Source organism: Panthera onca, chromosome C1 (genome assembly GCF_046562875.1).
Source record: "Panthera onca isolate mPanOnc1 chromosome C1, mPanOnc1 haplotype 2, whole genome shotgun sequence".
Classification (NCBI taxonomy): domain Eukaryota; kingdom Metazoa; phylum Chordata; class Mammalia; order Carnivora; family Felidae; genus Panthera; species Panthera onca.
The window spans coordinates 209,839,359-209,859,267 of NC_138346.1; the positions used below are offsets into that span (position 1 = coordinate 209,839,359).

The 19,909-nt window shown below is 54.9% G+C and overlaps 2 protein-coding genes across 2 annotated transcripts; one reads left to right on the top strand and one right to left on the bottom strand.

Annotated features, from left to right (window-relative positions):
- The first annotated feature begins 2,455 nt into the window (after window positions 1–2,455).
- Window positions 2,456–5,937, top strand: HSPB7 (heat shock protein family B (small) member 7). Its single transcript, XM_060621152.3, has 3 exons — window positions 2,456–2,738; window positions 3,308–3,441; window positions 4,708–5,937. The coding sequence occupies exons 1-3, from the start codon at window positions 2,543–2,545 to the stop codon at window positions 4,885–4,887; spliced, it is 510 nt and encodes a 169-aa protein (XP_060477135.1). The 5' UTR covers window positions 2,456–2,542; the 3' UTR covers window positions 4,888–5,937.
- Window positions 5,938–13,870: 7,933 nt separating this feature from the next.
- On the bottom strand, window positions 13,871–17,343 carry SRARP (steroid receptor associated and regulated protein). The gene is made up of 2 exons (XM_060628837.3): window positions 16,392–17,343; window positions 13,871–14,709 (listed from the first exon to the last, which is right to left on the bottom strand). Exons 1-2 carry the CDS (start codon window positions 16,471–16,473, stop codon window positions 14,282–14,284), a joined length of 510 nt encoding a protein of 169 aa, XP_060484820.2. The 5' UTR covers window positions 16,474–17,343; the 3' UTR covers window positions 13,871–14,281.
- Window positions 17,344–19,909: the final 2,566 nt, after the last annotated feature.

The window sequence follows — 19,909 nt, forward strand, 5'->3', positions numbered from 1 at the left end:
CACAGGCCTGAGGGCTGGCTGTGTGGGGACCTGATGGGAACAGATTCCTGGTCCCTTCCCAAGACCCCAAATCAGAATCTTGGCTCACAGAGGGAAGAGTCTGTGTTTGTCAAACGTTCCCCCCCCCCCCCCCCGGATGGTTGGGATGCCCTGGTAGGTTTGGGATTCGAGGTTCTGGATCATCTCTGAAGTTCTTTCTATCCCTGTGATCTGGAGGGAGAGCATTGCCAGAGACAGGGGAATGGCCTTGATGACCTTTTGAGGTCCCCCCTGGCCACTGAAGTCAGTAGATCCAGTACATTCACGGGCGATGCCTCAGAGATAGGAGGAAGGGGAGGAGGAACGGTGGGCGGGGGTGGGTAACGAGATCTGAGGTCCAGGAGCAGTGACTCAGGCCCTCAGCACCATGACCGTATGTCTGCATTTAGCCACTGGCTCCTGTTCCCCTGGCGGGCGGCAGGCTTCTGGGCCCCCCACCCCCGCCCCTACCCTCTTTCCATCTCTGCCTCGTGCCGGTAACTTCCTGGCAGCCCTACTGGAGCCCCTCGGACAGGATGGGTGACACGGGCCCAGCAGTGATCTCCACCACAGTGACAGACCCCTCTCGCCCCAGCCGCCACTCAGCTCCCGGCTACACCCTGAGCCCTAGGCTGCCCCTGCTGCACATACCCCACCAGCAGCAATAATCACCCCAAATGGAGCCCCTCCCCCAAAACGGACGATGTTCTGTGGGAGCCAAAGCAAAGGAAAACAGTCGCCACCTTCAGGAGCCCCCAATCTGGTGGGGAGAGAGGCAGACCCCTGCACCAGGGGAACCACCAGTCTGAGGGTGGGGGGTGGGGGGGTGAAAACACAGCAGAGAAGTCACAGCCCCAGGAAGACCATATCAGAGTGCCAGGCGCTGGGGTGGGCATCTGGGCAAGGGCCCCAGTGTGGCTGCAGCAATCACAGAGGCCTTCACGGAGGAGGAGGAATCCGAGCCGGTCTGGGCAGGAAAGGCAGGATCTGGAGACAAGAACAGAAACCCCACACTGTAGCCTGGGCAGTGCCCACCCCCCCAGAATGGCCTCTCCTGCTTCACCTACTGGCCCTGCATGATGTCAGTCCTGGCTCGGCTGAGCCGTGGGTGGCCAGAGAGGGGTTTCTGGAGCTTCTGGGCTAGCCTGTCTCCATACACATACGGTCAGGTCACCCCAGCCTCCTAGAGGGCTTTGAATCAGACCCATCTGGCCAGCTCTGCCACTTACCCATGTGCAAGCCCCACCCTCTCCGCGAGGCTCCGCTTCCCTGCCTATAAAATGGGAACAGCACCTCTTTCCTGAGCTGTGGGGAAACCATATGGGGCCATGCTGGAAAGCTCACAACCGGGAGGCACTCCAGAAGTCAGAGCTAGAATAATGTCTTCAGGAATTCTCGTTTACCTCTAACCGAAACCCCGCCCACTGCGGTCCTCAGCATCTCCATTGAGCTGGAGGTCAAGCGAACAGTTCCCGGAATACAACATGATAGAACTTTTTTTTTTTTTTTTTTTTTTTTTAAGCAGGGTTCATGCCCAGCACGGAGCCCAAAACAGGATTTGAACTCACGACCCTGAGATCAAGAGTAAGATGCTTAACTGACCGAGGCATGCAGGCACCCCAACCTTCTAAATCTTTAAGGACAATTACCAAATTATCCGCCCTCCTCCCCTGAGTCCTAGCCCAACACCCCACCCCAGCCAAGGACCGCCAGCTTTCTCCTCTTGGGGCCCCAAAATGTCCTGAGAGTAGGGGGAGGGCAAGCATGGAATCTGGGTCCCCATGGGAGCGGGCAGGGGGACAGCTGCACATTCTACTCCCCCCCAATCACGGGCTGTCTCAGTCTTTCCTAAGAGATGGCTGTAAACATTATCTGCCCTGAGGGAAAGAGTCACCTCACACAAGGGTCCAACAGGTGGGGGTCCTTCACCTACCCCTACCTTCTCACCTTGCACCTCCTACTGTCCCCAGAGCCAGGGGCTTGGGGCCCCACCGCCCTGACTGCCCACCACCTAGATCCCCTCTTGCCAAAGACTGGGATGTTGGGGGAGGGGGGACAGGAAATAGAAAACCCTGTCCTCAAGCAGCTCGCAGTCTGATGGGGGAGGCACAGTCCTTAGAGAGCCCCAGGCCGATGGGGGCACACGGAGACTCAGAAGCACCACACCCACAAGGTCCTGGGGTGGGCACGGGGGGTCCGAGTGGCAAGGGGACAGATTGCCCCCGGCCCGCTGCTGCAGAGGCCCCTGGGCTGGAGTTCTCGGCCTGGAATGCTGGGCTGTGAGCTCAGCCTGGGCCTGCGTGTGCCGGACTGTCAGCAGTGCTGCCTCACCGGAGAAGATTTCCAGCCCCCTCCGGGCCGTGGCAAGGCCTAAATTTAGCTAGGAGACAAGGGGCTGGCCCCAAGCCCAGGGACGGTCGGGCCTTATAAAGCGCCGGCAATCAGGGCCCAGCACGCTCCCCCAGAGCCCACACCCTCTGCTGTCCCCCTGCCCGCCTGGCCAGGGCCCGGCCGCCCGCCGTGGATGAGCCACAGGACCTCCTCCACCTTCAGAGCGGAGAGAAGCTTCCATTCCTCCTCCTCGTCCTCCTCATCCTCATCCTCCTCAGCCTCCCGTGCCCTCCCAGCCCAGGACCCGCCCATGGAGAAAGCCTTGAGCATGTTTTCCGAGGATTTTGGCAGCTTCATGAGGCCCCACTCAGAGCCCCGGGCCTTCCCAGGCAAGTTGTCAGGGCTTTGAGGGGAGGGGCGATGCACAGGTAGGGGACACCTGCTCCTGGCCACCTCTGGAGACGGCTGCCGAGCTGCCAAGAACAGGTGCTGTACAACCATAGCCACGTGTGGCCACCAGGACAGATGTGGCCAGGGACAGATGTGGCCAGGAGAACAGGCTGGTCTCCAAGGAAGAGTTGTGGCCCCAGGGGTCAGCTATGATGCCGATGGCCACACATGGCCCGTGGCCAGGTCCTCGCTGGAGATGTAGGGGGCAGGACAGGGTTGAGGGGTGGGAGGCATCCCCCAGCCTTCAGGCCTGGGTGGGGGGGGCGGGGGGGCTGCCACAGACACGGTCACATACACATAGTCCTCCCACCTGTGCTGGGTGAGGCCTGGCCCCACCACGGAGAAGGTGGGCTGCGAGAGGTGAGGACAGGTGGGCTGGGGGGTTGGAAACAACAGCTGAGCGGGAGGCGAGGCCTGGGGGCCTGCCCCTTTCCCCAAGAGGAGCCAGAGACCCGGGTTCTAGACGCAGGTCTGCCCGGTGCTCAGCTCACAGCAGCCTCCTCCACAGCCCGTTCCGGGGGGCCGGGCAACATCAAGACCCTTGGGGACGCCTATGAGTTTGCAGTGGATGTGAGTGACTTCTCACCTGAAGACATCATTGTCACCACCTCCAACAACCACATCGAGGTGCGGGCTGAGAAGGTGAGCCTGCCCACCCTGTCTGGACCCCGGCTCCACGTCTGTACCCTCTATACCCCATACTCCATGCTGGGACCCCAGACCTTGTCCAGTGCCCCTCCCCCGAACCCCCCCAGAACAAACTAGAGACCTTGCTTTTATTACTTGTAGGCCACGGGACGGACCCCAGCCTCTGCCTCTCCCTGCCCCAAGACTCTGAGGTCCTTTCTTTAGGAGCCAAGGGCAGCTGAGGGAGCCACAGGGGAATGGGAGAGGGTGGAGGGATGCAGGGAGGTGGCACCTGAGGAGGTGAGTTGAGGGGGGCCCAGAGGATGGACATAGTGGCTGAGTGGGGACAGCTTTCCTGGCAGGCATATGGGTAGGTAGGGGGCTCACCTGGGAAGCTGGCAGGGAGGAGCTCGCCCACGTGACATTCCCTCCCCTACCCAGTGGTTCAGCCCCCATCCTCCTGGGATCCTTGACCTGGGCCCAAGGCTGGCCAGAGGCCCTGCAGTTCAGGGTCAGACACACTCCGGACCCACCCCGCACTCCCTCCACCCATGGGCCTCAGGGTCACTGGGTCACTAGGGTCTCTGAGTCCCAGCTCCCAGGAGGCTGAGACCCCGGCGGAGGGTGTGGCCCGGCCTGCACAGGAGCGCTGCACCCTCCCCACCCCCACCCCCAGGGCCCCAGTCACGACTGCCCATCAGAGAGGGCCTGCCAGGCTGCCTCCAGATCCCCCACGGCCTAGCTTCCTCTCCCGAGCAGGGGAGGCTACATGCCCTGGCACCTCTGCCAGGGAAGCTGAGGACTGTGGGCACCAGGACCAGAGGGCAGCACGTGCCAGCCCTGTAACCCCCGCCAGTGACTCAGCCGCCCCAGCCTCCTCTGGACACGATGTGCCGGCCGAGTCGTGGGGGCGGGGCTGCCGGCCCAGCCCAGGCCCCGGACGCCCAGTGCGTCTGGGCATCCCAGAGGGCACGGCCCTGCTGTGTGCTGTCTTCTCTTTGTCCCCCGGGGGCTCTGGATTCTGCCACCGAGCTCCCTCTCTGAGCTTCCCCCCCTGCCAAGCCCCTCGCCTCCCCCTGGGAAACAGTGGAAGGCCTCCGAGCAGCTCTGAGGCTGGCCCTGCATACAGCCCTCAGCCACCGCCACCCGGGCCAGCCCCTCTGCTCCCGAGGGTAGAACCCCTTGGCATGTCGGGGCCTGGCTGGGGTGAGAGGAGGAAGACTTGATGTGAGCAGGATGGGGCTGGGGGCATCCAGCCCTGACCCATCACCCCTCCCCTAGCTGGCAGCCGACGGCACAGTCATGAACACCTTCGCTCACAAGTGCCAGCTGCCCGAGGACGTGGACCCCACTTCCGTGACCTCGGCCCTGAGGGAAGACGGCAGCCTCACCATCCGGGCCCGGCGTCACCCACACACGGAGCACGTCCAGCAGACCTTCCGGACAGAGATAAAAATCTGAGGGCCTCCCCTTTCCTGTCCCCCCCACTCCCCCCTTCTCCCCCACTGGCCTGCCAGAGACATTTTCCTCACCTCTCATGACAGCTTGCAGAACATCTCAGCTCAAGTTCCAGGCCCTGACACCATCAGACCCCGGGTGGGTCAACCCCGCCCCCCGCAACTGAGGCCTTCTGCCTCACCTGTGGCCTCCAGATTCCAGATGTGGCCTCTTTCCCTTAATCCAGAATAAAGGGATTGAGATTGGAAAGGGAGACCCCAAAGAACCCACTTTGGGGAAGGGGTCTGGGACAGGCAGGAGCACTAGGCAAATAATCTGCAGGACAGACAGATGGACAACTCCTTTGATCTATGGAGTCCCTGCGGGGGGACAGGGACCTGGGACCCCCTTGGCCAAGGGGAGCGGGCGAGGAAGAGGCAGATATTAGCGGAGGTGCTGATCCCCGGCCGTGGCGGGAACCCTCTTCTCTGCCACTCCCCGAGCCCCAAACCAGCTGCCAGGCTCCCTGCTCCCCGGTGTCCCCACCCACCAGCTGTGCCAGGGCAGGGCCACACAACGTCTGTACATAGATGGGATTTTTCCGATACAGAGGGTTCACGATGAAATTGCAACACTTCTGCCCTCCGTTACCTGCTGTGCCCTCAGGCGAGGCCGGGCAGAGGGGTGGGGCTGGTCCCTCCTCCCACCCGGAGACCTGGGCTCCCGGGGCTGCTTCCGCAGACAGGTCCCCCAGATGAGGTGAGAGAGAGAACGTGGATGGGGCCTTGGGTCTTCAAGGTTGGACCCCGGCTTCTTGCCAACCTTCCCCCGCGGCCAGTCACCTCCCCCACAACCCTGCCCCTTCTTCAATCAATGAATCTATAAGGCTTGGTGTGTGTACATACCACACACACGCCTATTGTCCTGTCCTTCAAATACTGAGCACGACCATTGGTTGAGGCTGAATGCAGAACATTCTAAAATCAGATTTTTCAATCTCTATTTTTATCAATGGGGAAACTGAGTCTCCGAGTGGTTGAATGCCCACCTTACTCATTAAAGGTTGGATCTGAACCCAGGCTGTGAAAGCTGCTCTCAAACGGCCCCACCCCCAACCCCTCTGTGCACTGGGGAGTAGTTCCCCTCATTTTGTCCCTTATGGCCTATGTCCCCCTGCCCCACATCTTCCTGTTGGGAGAGAGGGCCCAGACCATGGGAAGAGCCCCCAGCCCAGTTCCCTCCTAGTCTCCAGTCCAGGGCAGGGACCCCCAATCAGCCTTCATGCTGAGGAGCCCCAGACACCTGCAGTGACACTGGCTCAGTCTCCAACCTACAGATGCAGGGGTGGGGGGAAAGGGGGTGGTTCACAGTAGTTGAGGCCCCCTGGGGCGAGAGGCGGGGGCCAGCTTCTGACTTCTGCACCTCTTGGGTCAGTGTTCTATAGGATGGCCTCTGACGTGACCCTGCCATTCTGGGGCCCTTAAGGGATGGCTGGGGGGTGGGAGGGGGCATGGGAGGACCCCACATTGTCCCTGCACACACAATAAACCACAGAATCACAGACTTCCGGAGATCACCTGCCTGAAATTCTCAAACTTGGGTGGGGGCTGGAGGCAGCCGGGGGGAGAAACCCCAGGATAGACAGATCTGACTTCCTTGAGATTTGGGGGCAGGGGTGGCACCTCAAGTAAACTTCCAGGACCTCACCGAAATGTGGGTGGCCTGTGGTCTCCTCCCTCAGCTCCCAGACCCACCTGAGCGGGAATCCCAGAATTATTGCCCTGAAAAACCTTGCGGGGCTTTCTCTCCCAACCGCCAGCCCCTGCTGCTACATGCCGAGCACTGTCCCAGGCACAGGGACACCGAGGGTGGGCCAGCTGCACTGTGTCACCTGCCCTCTTGAAGCCCATCTGGTGTCACATGGGCTCTGAGGACCAGACTGGCTGAGTGACGAGCAGGGCTGGAACCTGGCTGGAGGGCTGGCTGGTTCGGGGAGTCTGCGTGCTCTCCGGAGGGACCCCACCCCACCCCCAACACCAGCAGGCGCTACTGAAACCCGAGTGCCAGGCAGTCTCCGGTGCAGCTCCGGCTGGCTGCGGGCCGGAGGAGGGGAGAAGGAGAGGGGGGCGCGGTATTTCCAGCCTCCGTGACTCACTGATTCCACTGGGCTATTTGCAGCCCCGAAACTCAGCAGCGCGGGGGTTGGGGGTGGAGCCGGGCCAGCTTCCCAGTCTCCCTCGACCCCTACCCAGGGTCACGCTCACCTTGGCTTCCCGACCCCAGCGATGCCCCTCCCAGGGTCGCGCGAAGGGGGTGGGGGCTGGGGGCTGGGCCGCTGGCAGCCCGGGCTGAGAAAAGGAGAAGTTTCTCCAGAAGCGGCCAGTGGGGCCGAATACCATCCCCCCCACACCCGGGCCCCAGAACCATCCCCCCGCCCCCGACCGAGGTTCCGGAGCTGAAGATTTTGCCGGGGACAGAGCAGAGGCTGTCTGAGAGAGCCCTCCGACCAAGGTGACCCTGTGGGAGAGGAGGGCGGGGAGATGGGGACAGCGGGGCCCTCTTTCATGGGCTCCGCCCCCTGGGCGCCTGGGCTGGCCACAGCGCTTTGTCTCCTCCGCCCCCCACCCTTTCCAGGCTAAATATAGGCCTGGCTGCGGGCCCTGCGCCCCACCCCCACCCCGTGAGGGATAATTTTAGCAGCCCCATTCACTGAGTGCCTAGTGTGTGCCCAGCATGCTGCTCATCCTTGCAAGGATCCTGCAAAGTAGGTACCGAGGAGGTTCGGAGAGGTCAAGCAGCTGGCCCAAGGTCGCCAGCTTGGAAGTGACTTGGCTGAGATTTGAATCCGTGTCTACACCCGAGGGGGAGGGGCAAGTCAGCTCCCCCGCCCCTATTCTGGCATCTTGCACCGGAAAGGCAAAGTTGTACATCTATAGTTTTTGGAGTGGGCCTGTGCAGGAGGGCAGGGGGAGTGGAAAAGATACAGCCTCCTGGGGCCGGAGACCCGTGAGAAGCCCAGGTGCCGGGGACCCCCAAGGGTGCCAAGGACCTAGAAGTTTCCCTCACTTTTAGGCTCAAAGCCGCCTCCTCCAGAAAGCCTTCTAGAGCTACCAGTTGAGGGGCACAGACAGAACCCAAAGAACCTGAGGCCCAGACTTCATGTTGGAACTGGCCAAGGGGGAAGGCAGACCCACTTGCTTGGCCAGCCCTGTGCCCTTAGGGAGTCACTCCACAGTCCTCTTGGTGTGGTGGGGAACCCAGGCCCAGGGAGGCCCAGCGCCTCGCCCCAGGGTCACACACAAGTCAGTGGCCGAGGTGAGATAAAGACCCAGGCCTCCAGACCCTCCGGCCAGGGCATCTCTTCCAGACCAACCCCTTCATGCCATGGCCACCTTTCCCCCGGGCCCAGAGACAACTCCCACCTCCCACATTGTACACCCCGCCCCCCCCACCTCCCCCCTCCCCAATCTGCCTGCGATCCTAGTTCCGCAAAGGCAGAAGATGTCTCACTCTGCCCTCTTGCTCCCAACCCTGGCATGGGAAAGGGGCTAAGCGCGCGTTTGTTGGGTGTTTGAAAAAGCTAACGAGCCTCAGTAAATAGTGGAGGGTCGGTCACAGACTGGAGCTACCTCACCTGGGTTCAAATCTTGACTCTGCTGCTTCTGACCTGTGTGACCCTGGAGGAGTCACATAGTCTCTCTGTGCCTCAGTTGCCCCATCTGTAAATGGTGCTCATAGAATCTACTTGCTAGAGGTTTTTTTCTTTTAATTTTTTTTTTTTAGTCTATTTATTTTGAGAGAGAGAGAGAAAGAGAGAGAGAGAGTGAACATGAGTGGGAGAGGGACAGACAGAGAGGGAGAGAGAGAGGATCCCAATCAGGCTGAGAGCTAACGGCAGAGGCCACATGGGGCTCGATCTCAGAACCAGGAGATCGTGACCTGAGCTGCAACCAAGAGTTGAAACCAACCGAGCCACCCAGGCGCCCCGCTAAGGTTGTTTTGTAATGCATGTAAGGGACCCGGGACTCGTGTGTGGTGGCTGGCTGTAGCTCACGGGTGCCACTGAAAATGCTACCGTTACTGCGTTTAGGTTTGGATCCCGACCTCCTCAGCTTCACCCACACTGTGGCTCCGTGGAGATCGAGACTCAGGCAGGGGGTTCAGAGGAGTTGCCGGATTGCTGCAGCCTTCTGTCCATGAAAAGCAGGTAAGGGCAGAGCTAAAATGTTCCCTGTCTGGGTCCTGGGGGTGGAGATGGCAGAGAGAAGCCTCTGGAAGCCTTAGTTTCCTCATCCCATAAGCAAAGATCAGGCACCACCCTTCCAGGGGCTGCTAGGATGTACCAGAGAGAGATGGAGTTTTTGTATTAGCTTAGTAAATGGTAAACTCTTGTTAAAATTGTGCTTGTTTGCCGAATAACAAAAACCAAGGCTCCGCCCACCTGGCTTTGCCCTGAGATAACAGACGGTCCTGAGTGGGTGGTGACTTGAGTACCAGCAGGACTGGTGGTCAAGGCAGGAGCCTCTGGGCAGGGGAGGCAAATTGTTTACAGTCAACACAGCTGGGCTACCCCACAGCTGGCCTGAGGCTCACTGTCACCAGCCAGCTGGGCCAGTCCCCAGCTCTGAGGCCTTCCAAGGCCCAGACCCAGAGACAATCTTTCATGGAAGTCTGGGGGCTACTAGACAGGGCTGCTGGCCCTAGGGAGCCCCAGAGCGGGGAGGCAGGACTGCAAATCTGCATCTTCCTTCCATTCTCTGTCCCCTCCTTCTCACACATTTTTTTTTAAGTTTATTTTATTTATTTTGAGAGAGAGAGAGACCAAGCATGAGTGGGATAAGGGCAGAGAGATAGAAAGAGAGAAAATCCGGGGCGCCTGGGTGGCTCAGTCGGTTGAGCGTCCGACTTCAGCTCAGGTCACGATCTCGCGGTCCGTGAGTTCGAGCCCCGCATCGGGCTCTGGGCTGATGGCTCAGAGCCTGGAGCCTGCTTGGGATTCTGTGTCTCCCTCTCTCTCTGCCCCTCCCCCATTCATGCTCTGTCTCTCTCTGTCTCAAAAATAAATAAACGTTAAAAAAAAATTAAAAAAAAAAAGAAGGAAAGAGAGAAAATCCACAAGCAGGCTCTACACTACCAGCACGGAGCCCAATACGGGGCTCGAACCCACGACATCAAGAGTTGGACGCTCAACCGATTGAGCCCCCCAGGCGTCCCCTTCTCACACAGTTCTTGACCACCCCCTGTTATATACTGACACTTGAAGGCACTGGGGACGCAGTGCCTAAGCATGGCCACCAACCTGGAAACACACGCATTTACTCACACTTTAACTCACTCACTGGTTCAATAGTCTTTCATTTATTCATTCCCTCAACAGAATTTCGAGGGACGCCTGGGTGGCTCAGTCGGTTAAGTGTCCGACTACAGCTCAGGTCACGATCTCGCAGTCTGTGAGTTCGAGCCCCACGTCGGTCTCTGGGCTGATGGCTCAGAGCCTGGAGCCTGTTTCAGAGTCTGTGTCTCCCTCTCTCTCTGCCCCTCCCCTGTTCATGCTCTGTCTCTCTCTGTCCCAAAAATAAATAAACGTTAAAAAAAAAAAAAAAATTTAAAAGAATTTCGCTAAGCTCCTACAGCGTGGTTGGTAGGCAGAGCTCTGAGGTCAAATACCTTAATTTCAACCCTGGCTCTGCCACTTGCTAGCTGTGTGACCTCGGGCCAGTTGCTTAACCTACCTGAGCCTCAGTTTCCTCATCTGTAAAATGGGATAATGCCGTGCAGGATTGTGGGTGGCGAGACTAACTGAGCTGCTCTCCTCCACCTGTGTGTTCCACCTCAGTGAGGGCCCTGCTCACCTGCTCAGCCCCACACACTCCCTGCACACTGCCAGGCCCCAGGCTGGGTCCTCGTAAAACCGTTTGCTGCTGGAACGGATGTGAACGCAGTGCCTAGCCGCATGGCTCAGGGTCATGATGCTGTGGCTTGTAGTCACACTCCCTGGGGTTTGGATTTGGGCTCTGCCTCTTTCTGCATCTGTAAAATGGCAATAAAAGTCATACTCACCTCTCCCAGGGGTGATGTGTGATACATATAAAAATATACACAGTCACGGGGCTCCTGGCTGGCTCAGTCAGAAGAACTTGAGACTCTTGATCTCAGGGTTGTGAGTTCGAGCCCCACGTTGAGTGTAGAGATTACTAAACAATAAATAAACTTAAAGTAGGTATACCCATATAGTCATCGAGACCAAGCGGGTGTTGGTTAGAATGAAGGTTTGGCTTCTGAAACCATGGGCCCCACGAGGTGCCCCATGCCCTACAGTTTCCAACTGTCCTTGGCCCGGAACCTATGGGGTGCCCTCGAGTCTGGTGATAGGGCGACACCTGCTGTTCCAAAGTAGGATGTGCAGCCACAGGCCCACCCTCTCCCTTGAGGGCCTCAAACTCCTCCTTTGCAGCCATTTCTTTGGGCTCTTCTAATTCAGTGATTCTCAACCAGGGGAGGAGAGAGGAAGGGTAGATGTCATCCACATTACTCTGTCACCACCTCTCTAGTCTAAGTCGTCACCTCTCTTTGCCTGGATTAGGGCACAGCCTCCAAAGCTTCCCTACCTTCTGGTCCCAGCACAAAAGCTAGAGAAACTTTTTTTTTTTTTTTAAGTAAATGCAACACCCAACACCCAACACGGGGCTTGAACTCACGACCCTGAGATCAAGAGTTGCATTCCCAGGGCACCTAGGTGGCTCAGTCAGAAGAGTGTGTGACTCTTGATCCCAGGGTTCTGAGTTCAAGCCCCAGGATGGTTGTAGAAATTACTTACATAAATAAACTTAAAAAAAAAAAAAAAAAAAAAAAGAACAGTCGCATGCTCTACTGGCCCTAGAGGAACCTTTTTTTTTAAAGGTGGGTCTGGGCCTGTCACTGCTCACAGTTTCCAATGGAACCTATCTCAGAATAAAATCTAAAGACCTCATCGTGGCCCACAAGGCATCGCGCGATGTGGTCCCTGCCACTTGTCTGGCAACTGTTTTGTGTACATATGCACACGTTGTCTGTCCCGACTGGAGAAGAAGCTCCTTTAGAGGGGGCCCTGTCTGTCCTATCACTGCTCCAGTGCGGGGTCTAGCCCAGAGCCGGGCACTGAATGAATGAATGCCCTAGCTAGACTGAATGACTCTGGTCCCTTTTCCTGGAACACTCCCCATCCTGGCTCCCTTGCCTTTGTGTGGTTCGCTCCACTGGTCAAAGCTTAGTCTAGGGGCGCCTGGGTGGCGCAGTCGGTTAAGCGTCCGACTTCAGCCAGGTCACGATCTCGCGGTCCGTGAGTTCGAGCCCGCGTCAGGCTCTGGGCTGATGGCTCGGAGCCTGGAGCCTGTTTCCGATTCTGTGTCTCCCTCTCTCTCTGCCCCTCCCCCGTTCATGCTCTGTCTCTCTCTGTCCCAAAAATAAATTTAAAAAAAAAAAAAAAAAACGTTGAGAAAGCTTAGTCTAGATATCACTTCCTGCAGGAAGCCCTCTCTGATCTCCTCTCCCCAGAATCGACTGGTCACCCTCCTCCAGCCCCAGCATTATCCTGTATACCCTTACTGTTGCACTTATCAGAAGCTAACAGTAATATTAATAGTCACTTCCTTTCCTGGCTTCCCACCAGGCTGTGAGCTTCTGGAGGACTGAGTTATGTCTGTTCTCTCTGGATCCCCTCTGCCTAGGAGGGATTCTGCTGGGACGAGAGGCCATCAGCCCTCTGGTTAGGAGCAACCCGGGCTTGCCTGGGTGCTAATTCCAACTATACCAGTCTGTGGGGCCTCACTACACCCCTCAGCTCTTTGGACCTCACCTCCCTAATCTGTGCTGCCTCACACGGGCCCTGCAAGGAGGCCGCTTCCCTGGCCTGGAGCAAATGGCCAACACACGTTTGTAGAAAACCGATAAAATAGCCATTGAATATCTAAATGGACATTCAGCGATCTCAGAAAGCCTTGAGCCACGCTTCCTCGGATGAGTTGATTCAGCATTTCACACAATGCTGTGCCTCTTACACCCTCACACGCACTCCAGTGACCCCACTTCCTGCGGGGTAACACGACTGCCCTGGGAGGCGGGGACCACCTGGTCCCTTGTATCCCGAGGGGCACATGAGGCTGGTCGCAGTAGCTGCTGAGTAAGTAACCGCTCCTATTTGTATCTGTTCAGACATGATACCCCGTCACCTTTCTGAGCACCTTCTGCCCCCTCTTGAGAAGCAGTTTCCCTTATTTCCCATTGTGGATTGCCTGGGAATTTCCCCCACCTGGTATCCATGCCTCCCGGTGACCTACAGACTTGCACGAGAGTGACTTGCCTGTCGCACTGGGGCATCCTGACCCCGCTCTGGCCGGCCCTGGGATCAGATGCCAGCCAGGTGGCCCTGGGGAGTGTGGATTTTCACAGTGCTGGCTTTCTCATCTTTTACTTAAATTATTTTTGAGAGGTAGAGACAGATCATGAGTGGAGGAGGGGCATAGAGAGAGGGAGACACAGAATGTGAAGCAGGCTGCAGGCTCTGAGCTGTCAGCACAGAGCCCGACGCGGGGCTCGAACTCGCAGAGTGCGAGATCCCGACCTGAGCTGAAGCCAAACGCTTAACTGACTGAGCCACCCAGGCGCCCCTCCTTCTCATCTTTTATTTTATTTTTTTTAATTTTTTTTTCAACGTTTTTTATTTATTTTTGGGACAGAGAGAGACAGAGCATGAACGGGGGAGGGGCAGAGAGAGAGGGAGACACAGAATCGGAAACAGGCTCCAGGCTCCGAGCCATCGGCCCAGAGCCTGACGCGGGGCTCGAACTCACAGACCGCGAGATCGTGACCTGGCTGAAGTCGGACGCTTAACCGACTGCGCCCCCCAGGCGCCCCCCTTCTCATCTTTTAGATCACACTTTGCCACTCACGGTGTCAGAAAACCTTTTTTGCCCCAACGGCTTCCCATCCCAGCACCCCATTTCCCTTCCTACATAGTCATTAGTTCATCACTATTCAAAATCATCTTTATTTGGTTACATATTTAGCCCTTTCCCTCTCCCCCACCCGGAGGAGGAGCTCCAAGAAAGCTGTGGCATCTTCCCCAGTACTTTGCAGAGCCTGACGTGGAAGCCGCTCCGTTAGAATTTGCTGTATGAATGGTCTGGTCTCTTTCCACGTGCAGGTGCCTGATCTTGCTTCCGCTGAAAGGCTCGCAAAGATAGGAAGGGGGAAGGTGGATACCCTTGAGTGTGTACTTGGTGGCTGTTTCAGATGTCCTTTGCGGATCCAATGCCTTTCCTTGGCTCAGGCACAAATGACTTCTGCTTGGCTGGGGAAGGGGGGTTGGGTTCTGGGAATTGCAGTCCCCGAGCTCGAGCCTGGTGTGCCAACCCCCTCCTTCATGGCCAGGCTCTTCCAATTAATCTGCCTGCCCACAGACACAGGAGGAGAGGGCTTTGAGGGAGCCTATGACAGTTCCCCAAGCTGAAGACCTCGAGGGCACAGACTTCAAGGGGTTTCCCTTGGCTTCAGGAGCCTCCTGCGGGACCAGTGGACTGACTGGGGAGGAATCTGGGGCCCCAGTCCCTCTGCAGGGTGGCACGGCCCCCCTGGCCTGGGCAAGGCGTCCCCTACCCAGGGGGGCCTCCTGAGTCAGGTGGGGCTGGTTTTCTCCACAGAACAAGATATAAGTCTTCATTGGCGGGGTGACGGTTCCTAGATTAGGACCAGGGGCTCGGGGCAGCACTGGGGGTGCTATCAGGGAGATCTGTCTGCCACGAGCACAGTCGATGACAAAAGTCAGGTGAGCGGGGGGGATGGCCTTCTGATGGCAGCCCGGCTTCCCACCTAGAAGGAGGGAAAAGACCAAAGGTCTGTGTTAGCACAGTGGAGTGTGGTTTCCATTCATGGTTTGGTTTTCGTTCCCTGGTGCCCTCCCTTAAAGGGTTTAACTTCCCCTTCCCTTCCCTTCCCTTCCCTTAAAGGGTTTAACAACCCTTCCCTCGAAAGGTTGGCTGACACACAAAGAGGGGAAGAGAATGGGGTCTAAAAGCATGGATTCCTGTCCCCAGGGAGACCTGAGTTTAAATCCTGGCTTTCCCCATATCAGCCATCTGAGTGGCTGGAGCAGGAGTCCATTGCATCAGGGCTCCTGGTAACAGACTCTGATACACTGGGGGAGGGGGAGGAGTGAGGTTCTGCATTAAAAAACATTTCTTTTTCTTTTTTTAAAATTTTGTCAATGTTTTATTTATTTATTTATTTATTTATTTATTTATTTATTTATTTTGAGAGCGAGAGAGCAGGGGAGGGGCAGAGAGAGAAGGAGACACAGAATCCAAAGCAGGCTCCAGGCTCTGAGCTGTCAGCGCGGAGCCTGACGCGGGGCTCGAACTCTCGAACTGCAAGATCATGACCCGAGTTGATGTTGGACGCTTAACCGACTCAGCCACCCAAGTGCCTATATTTAGTTATTTTTGAGGGAGAGAGAGAGAGACAGCAGGGAAGATTTTTGAGAGAGAGAGACGGAGACAGCAGGGATGGGGCAGAGCCAGAGGGAGACAGAGAATCCCAAACAGGCTCCAAGCTGTCAGGGAAGAGCCTGACGCAGGACTCGAACTCACGAACCATGAGATCAAGACCTGAGCAGACATTAAGAGTCGGATGCTCAACAGACTGAGCCACCCAGCCCCCCAGGTTCTGAGTTTTTAACAGGCTCCCAGGGGATGCCGGTGCTGCTGGTCCACAGACCACACTGTTCAAGTAATGAGGTCCTCAAACAGGAGGAAGGTCCTGTCACCTTTTGCAGACGAGGAAAACTGAGACTCCAGTTTGTGCAAATGCTGGTCCTCCCCTCCCAACACAACCTTGTCCGTAGCCTCAGAGCACACCAGGAGCACCTGTGCTGTCGGGCCTGGGAAGGAATTCCTGCCATCTTTCTTTGGTACCCTTCCCACCCAGGTCCAGGATAAGCCCTGAGCCAACCTGCCCACTTATCAACGAAGAAAGTACCAGAGCAGCTCTCTATGAATCCAAAGCCTGTACTCCTTGTTTGTTTTTTTTTTTTAATTATTTTTTCAATTAATTATTTTTGAGAGACAAAGACATAGCACAAGTGGGGGAGGGGCAGAGAGAGAGGGAGACAGAATCCGAAGCGGGCTCCAGGCTCTGAGCTGTCAGCACAGAGCCCGACGTGGGGCTTGAACCCACAAACCGCGAGATCATGACCTGAGCCGAAGTCGGACTCTTAGCCGACTGAGCCACCCAGGCGCCCCTAAAGCCTGTACTCTTAAACAATTAACTTTGGAGCTACCGAAACAGCAAATAAATCCATTTTCTCAACTGTATGCCCTTCATCACGACACAGGCTCAGAAGGAAGCTTACGTTCTGGTAGCTTTGCTGACACAGGAAATAAATGAAGCCCACCCATGGCTTGAGAATCCTGGCGGCTCTGGGGAGCCTATCTGCCCTCCCCAGGCCCCCTTGGCTGGTCTTTGGGAAGTGCTGACGCCCCTCCGCCATCTCTTACCTGAACTGGTCTCCACGTCCGTCTCCAGGCCCGTGACCTTGGGGCTGGCCTTTGGGTCGCTGGGGTCTTCCGAGGGGGTCATTGCCGCTTTCCACAGGGCCTGGATGGAAGAGCACTTCTCGGCGGCCTCTTCCAGGATGAGGCTCCCCACCCAAGGACCAGAGCTTTTATATTTACCGGATCCGGATCCGGATCTGCAGAGTGAGTTCCACCAAGAGCCACAGGAACTGGCCTGGGGCAGCTAGGGGATCGCTTTGATCAACAGGGTTATGTCAACAGAACTGCTGTTGGGTCGCTGGGAGGCTGGCCTTTTCTACCAAACAGATACTTATGTCTTTCAACTCCAGCCGCTTCCCACACGTCCTTTGTCTTAGCCTGTCCGGCGTTAAACAAGAAACATGTATTTCTCTCGATCTTAGAGGCTGGGAAGCCCAAAATCAAGATGTCCACAGATTCTGTGTTTGATGAGGACGCACTGGTTCGTAGATGGCTGTCTTCCCCACGGTGTCTTCAGGTGGCTGAAAAGACACAAGTACTCTCTGGGGTCTCTTTTATCAGGACACTAATCCTACCCTGAGGGCTTCCTCCTGGTGATCTAATCACCTCCCAAAGGCTCCACCTCCTAATACCATCACACCGGGATTAGGTTTCAAAATATGAATTTCGGGAGGACACATTCAGTCCACAGCATCCTTTAAATCAGCTGTTTTTACTGAAAAAAAAAAATATATATATATATACTTTATTATTTTTCGAGGGAAGCATAGTTAACCTACAAGATATATATATATATATTTAATGTTTGTTTATTTTTGAGGCTGGGGAGGGACAGACAGAGAGGGAGACACAGAATCTGAAGCAGGCTCCAGGCTCTGAGCTGTCAGCACAGAGCCCGACGCGGGACTCAAACTCACAAACCGCGAGATCGTGACCTGAGCCGAACTCGGACACTTAACTGACTGAGCCACCCAGGCGCCCCGACATAAAATATTATATTAGTTTCAGATTTGTGACACAGTGATTTGACATTTGCGGATAAGAAGAAATGCTCGCCACAGTAAGTATACTTACCATCTGTCCATCTGTCACCGTACAAAACTATTACTGTATTATCAACTACGTTCCCTATGCTATACTTTTCATCGTTTTTTGTACTTCCCTTTTTTTTTTTAATTAAAGATTTTATTTTTTAGAGGTGCCTGGCTGCCTCAGTCCGAAGAATGTGTGATTCTTGATCTCAGGGTCGTGAGTTCGAGCCCCATGTTCGGTGTAGAGATTACTTAAATAAATTAATTAAAAAAAATTTTTTTAATGTTTATTCTTGAGAGAGAGAGACAGACAGAGACAGAGTGTGAGTGGGGGAGGGTCAGAGAGAGAGGGAGACACAGAATCCGAAGCAGGCTCCAGGCTCCGAGCTGTCAGCCCAGAGCCCGACGACGCCTAACCGACTGAGCCACCCAGGCGCCCCATAAATAATTTTTTTTAATTGACTTTTTAAGTAATCTCTACACCCAATGCGGGGCTCAAATTCACAACCCTGAGATCAAGAGCAGCAGGCTCTACCGACTGAGCCAGCCAGGCAGCCCCGTTTTATAACTGGTAGTTTGTAACTCTTAATCCCCTTCACCTATTTTGCTAATTCCCCACATCCACCCCTCTGACAAGCACCAGTTTGTTCTCTGTATTTATGAGTCTGTTTCTGTTTGTTTACTCATTTACTGGAAATTTACTTTAAAAAGAAAATTAGTATTGCTACATTAAATGGAAACAGTATCACTTCTATACATCACAAGTAACTCTGTATGGTGTAAGAATAATGGTCCCATGCCTTAGTCCCCGGAACCTGCGATCATGTGTGCTGGCACAGCAAAAAGGACTCTGCATTTGTGATTAAGGGTATTCCACTTTTAACATCAGTTCTGATGTATGTGGGTTTTTCCCCCACGCCACCAATTAACTCAATTCTGACGCCACCTTGCTGGACAGAGCGTCAGATCCCCCAGGTTAAGAGCTCAGTCCCACGTGACTGCCAATTTCCCCCGCTGCTCAAGCCAATTGCAATTCTACGTTGCCATCTGTGCTCCTGATTTATAGATCAGAGGTTCCCACAACCCCCTCCTTGGGTTGGATTTATTTGCTAGAGCTGCACACAGAAGTCAGAGAAACATTTTATTTACTAGATTACCAGTTTATTATAAAAAGATACAACTCAGGTGAAGCCAGCTGGAGGAAATGCACAGGCGGGGCATGGAAAACGGGGCGTGGAAAACTGAGTGCCCCACTCTTCCCAGAATCTCCTCCATAGGTTCACCAGCCCCAAAGCTCCCTGAACCCTGTCCTTTTGGGTTTTTGGGGTTTGGGGTTGTTTTTTTTGTTTTTGTTTTTTTTTTTTTTGAGCATTGTTACAGTGGTGTCATTGATTAAATCATTGGCCATTAGTGACTGAACTCAACCTCCAGCCCCTCTCCCCTTCCTGAGATCACTGGGTGGGGCTGGAATTTCCAACTCTAATCACTTTGTTGGTTCCCCTGGCAACCAGGCGCACCCTTAAGTGACCTAGGGGTTTTCCAAAAGTCACTTTGTTAACATAACAAAAGACACCTTTCTTGCTCTCTTTCATGAGGGCAATTCCAAAGGCCAAGAACCAGAACAGTGACTGGAATCTATTTCCAGTTTATCCAAATGAGCCACCCAGGTGCCCCAATGGTGTAGTCATTTTAGAAAACCATTTGGCAGTGTGAAAACATATGTCCAAACAAAAACTTGTATGCAAATGTTTAGAGTAGTAGTATTTATAACAGCAAAAGTAAGAATATATACAATAGAAGGAAACAGCTCAAATGTCCATCAACTGATGAATGGATAAACCACATGTGGTATATTCATACGACACAATATTTATTATTATTATCATTATTTTAAAGTTTATTTCTTTCTTTTGAGAGAGGGAGGGAGAGGGAGGAGCAGAGAGAAAGGGTGAGAGAATTCCAGTGAGCCCTGATGAGGGCTTCAAACCCACTACCGACCGACCGCAAGATCATGACCTGAGCTGAAACCAAGAGCTGGGCACTTAACCGACAGAGCCCCCCAGGTGCCCCAACGCAGTATCATTTGACTATAAAAAAAGAGTGAAGTGATGATACCTGCCACCGCAGGGATGAAGCTTGAAAACTACTTGAAAGAAACTACATGTTGTCTGATTCCATTTATATCAAATGTTCTAAATAGGCAAGGTCATCAACACAAAGTAGATTAGTGGTTGCCAAGGAGCTGGGGCGGGGGAGAGTGATTGCTAATGGGTGTAAGGGTTTCTTTTTGGGGTGATGAAAATGTTCTGAAATTAGTGGTGATGGTTGCATGAGTCTGTGAATATACTAAAAACCACTGAAGTATACGCTTGCAGAAGGTGAATTGTATGGTATATGAATTAAATCTCAATAAAGTTATTATTTCTTTTAAAAGGACACGAGCTCTATCCTACTTCTCTGAATGAACTATATATATATTTTTTATTCTTT

Coding starts and splice junctions, on each gene's coding strand:
- HSPB7 (XM_060621152.3), top strand. CDS start 2,543: ATGAGCCACAGGACCTCCTCCACCTTCAGAGCGGAGAGAAGCTTCCAT. Junction 2,739..3,307: donor AGAGCCCCGGGCCTTCCCAG/GCAAGTTGTCAG, acceptor CCTCCTCCACAG/CCCGTTCCGGGGGGCCGGGC. Junction 3,442..4,707: donor TCGAGGTGCGGGCTGAGAAG/GTGAGCCTGCCC, acceptor CCCCTCCCCTAG/CTGGCAGCCGACGGCACAGT.
- SRARP (XM_060628837.3), bottom strand. CDS start 16,473: ATGACCCCCTCGGAAGACCCCAGCGACCCAAAGGCCAGCCCCAAGGTC. Junction 14,710..16,391: donor GGACGTGGAGACCAGTTCAG/GTAAGAGATGGC, acceptor CCCTCCTTCTAG/GTGGGAAGCCGGGCTGCCAT.